Below are 410 nucleotides of genomic sequence, written 5' to 3' on the forward strand. Positions count from 1 at the left end.
GGTGCTGAACCCACAGGTGGTGAACGAGGCCCGGGACCTCTTCCAGTCCCTCTTGGCCTCCACCCGTGCATTTCAGGGGGCCGAGGAGCTGCCGGCACCCAGCGTGGGACAGTACCTGCGGGCAGAGATCGGCCGGAGGGGCACCGATTTGGGGGGTGACAAGGAAAAAAAAAGGATGATGCCCGGCAGCTCCAGCTGGCCGTCCTTGCCGCCTGCCTCAAGCTGGAGTGCTGCATCAGTGGGACCCACAGCATGGACCTGGTGGCCCTGGAGCCCTTTGGGGAATACGTGTCCCTGCCTGGCTTGGACTGCACCTTCCCGGGGTAAGCGTGGGGCTCTGGAGGGCAACTTTAGAGAGCATTTTGCCCCCCCCACCGGCTCTAGCTACACCTTCTCCCACAGTGGCTAAA

The 410-nt window shown here is 63.4% G+C and overlaps 1 protein-coding gene across 1 annotated transcript in view; it reads left to right on the plus strand.

Moving 5' to 3' along the window:
* Nucleotides 1-163: 163 nt before the first annotated feature.
* Nucleotides 164-410, plus strand: part of PAOX (polyamine oxidase (exo-N4-amino)) — a gene marked incomplete at its 5' end in the record, with an annotated part of 2,091 nt that continues 1,844 nt past the window's right edge. The window contains 1 exon segment of the mRNA XM_008938950.1: nucleotides 164-335. Within this exon segment, the coding sequence (XP_008937198.1) occupies nucleotides 164-335 (172 nt within the window).

Source organism: Merops nubicus, unplaced genomic scaffold, assembly GCF_000691845.1.
Source record: "Merops nubicus isolate BGI_N331 unplaced genomic scaffold, ASM69184v1 scaffold40164, whole genome shotgun sequence".
NCBI classification, from domain to species: Eukaryota; Metazoa; Chordata; class Aves; order Coraciiformes; family Meropidae; genus Merops; species Merops nubicus.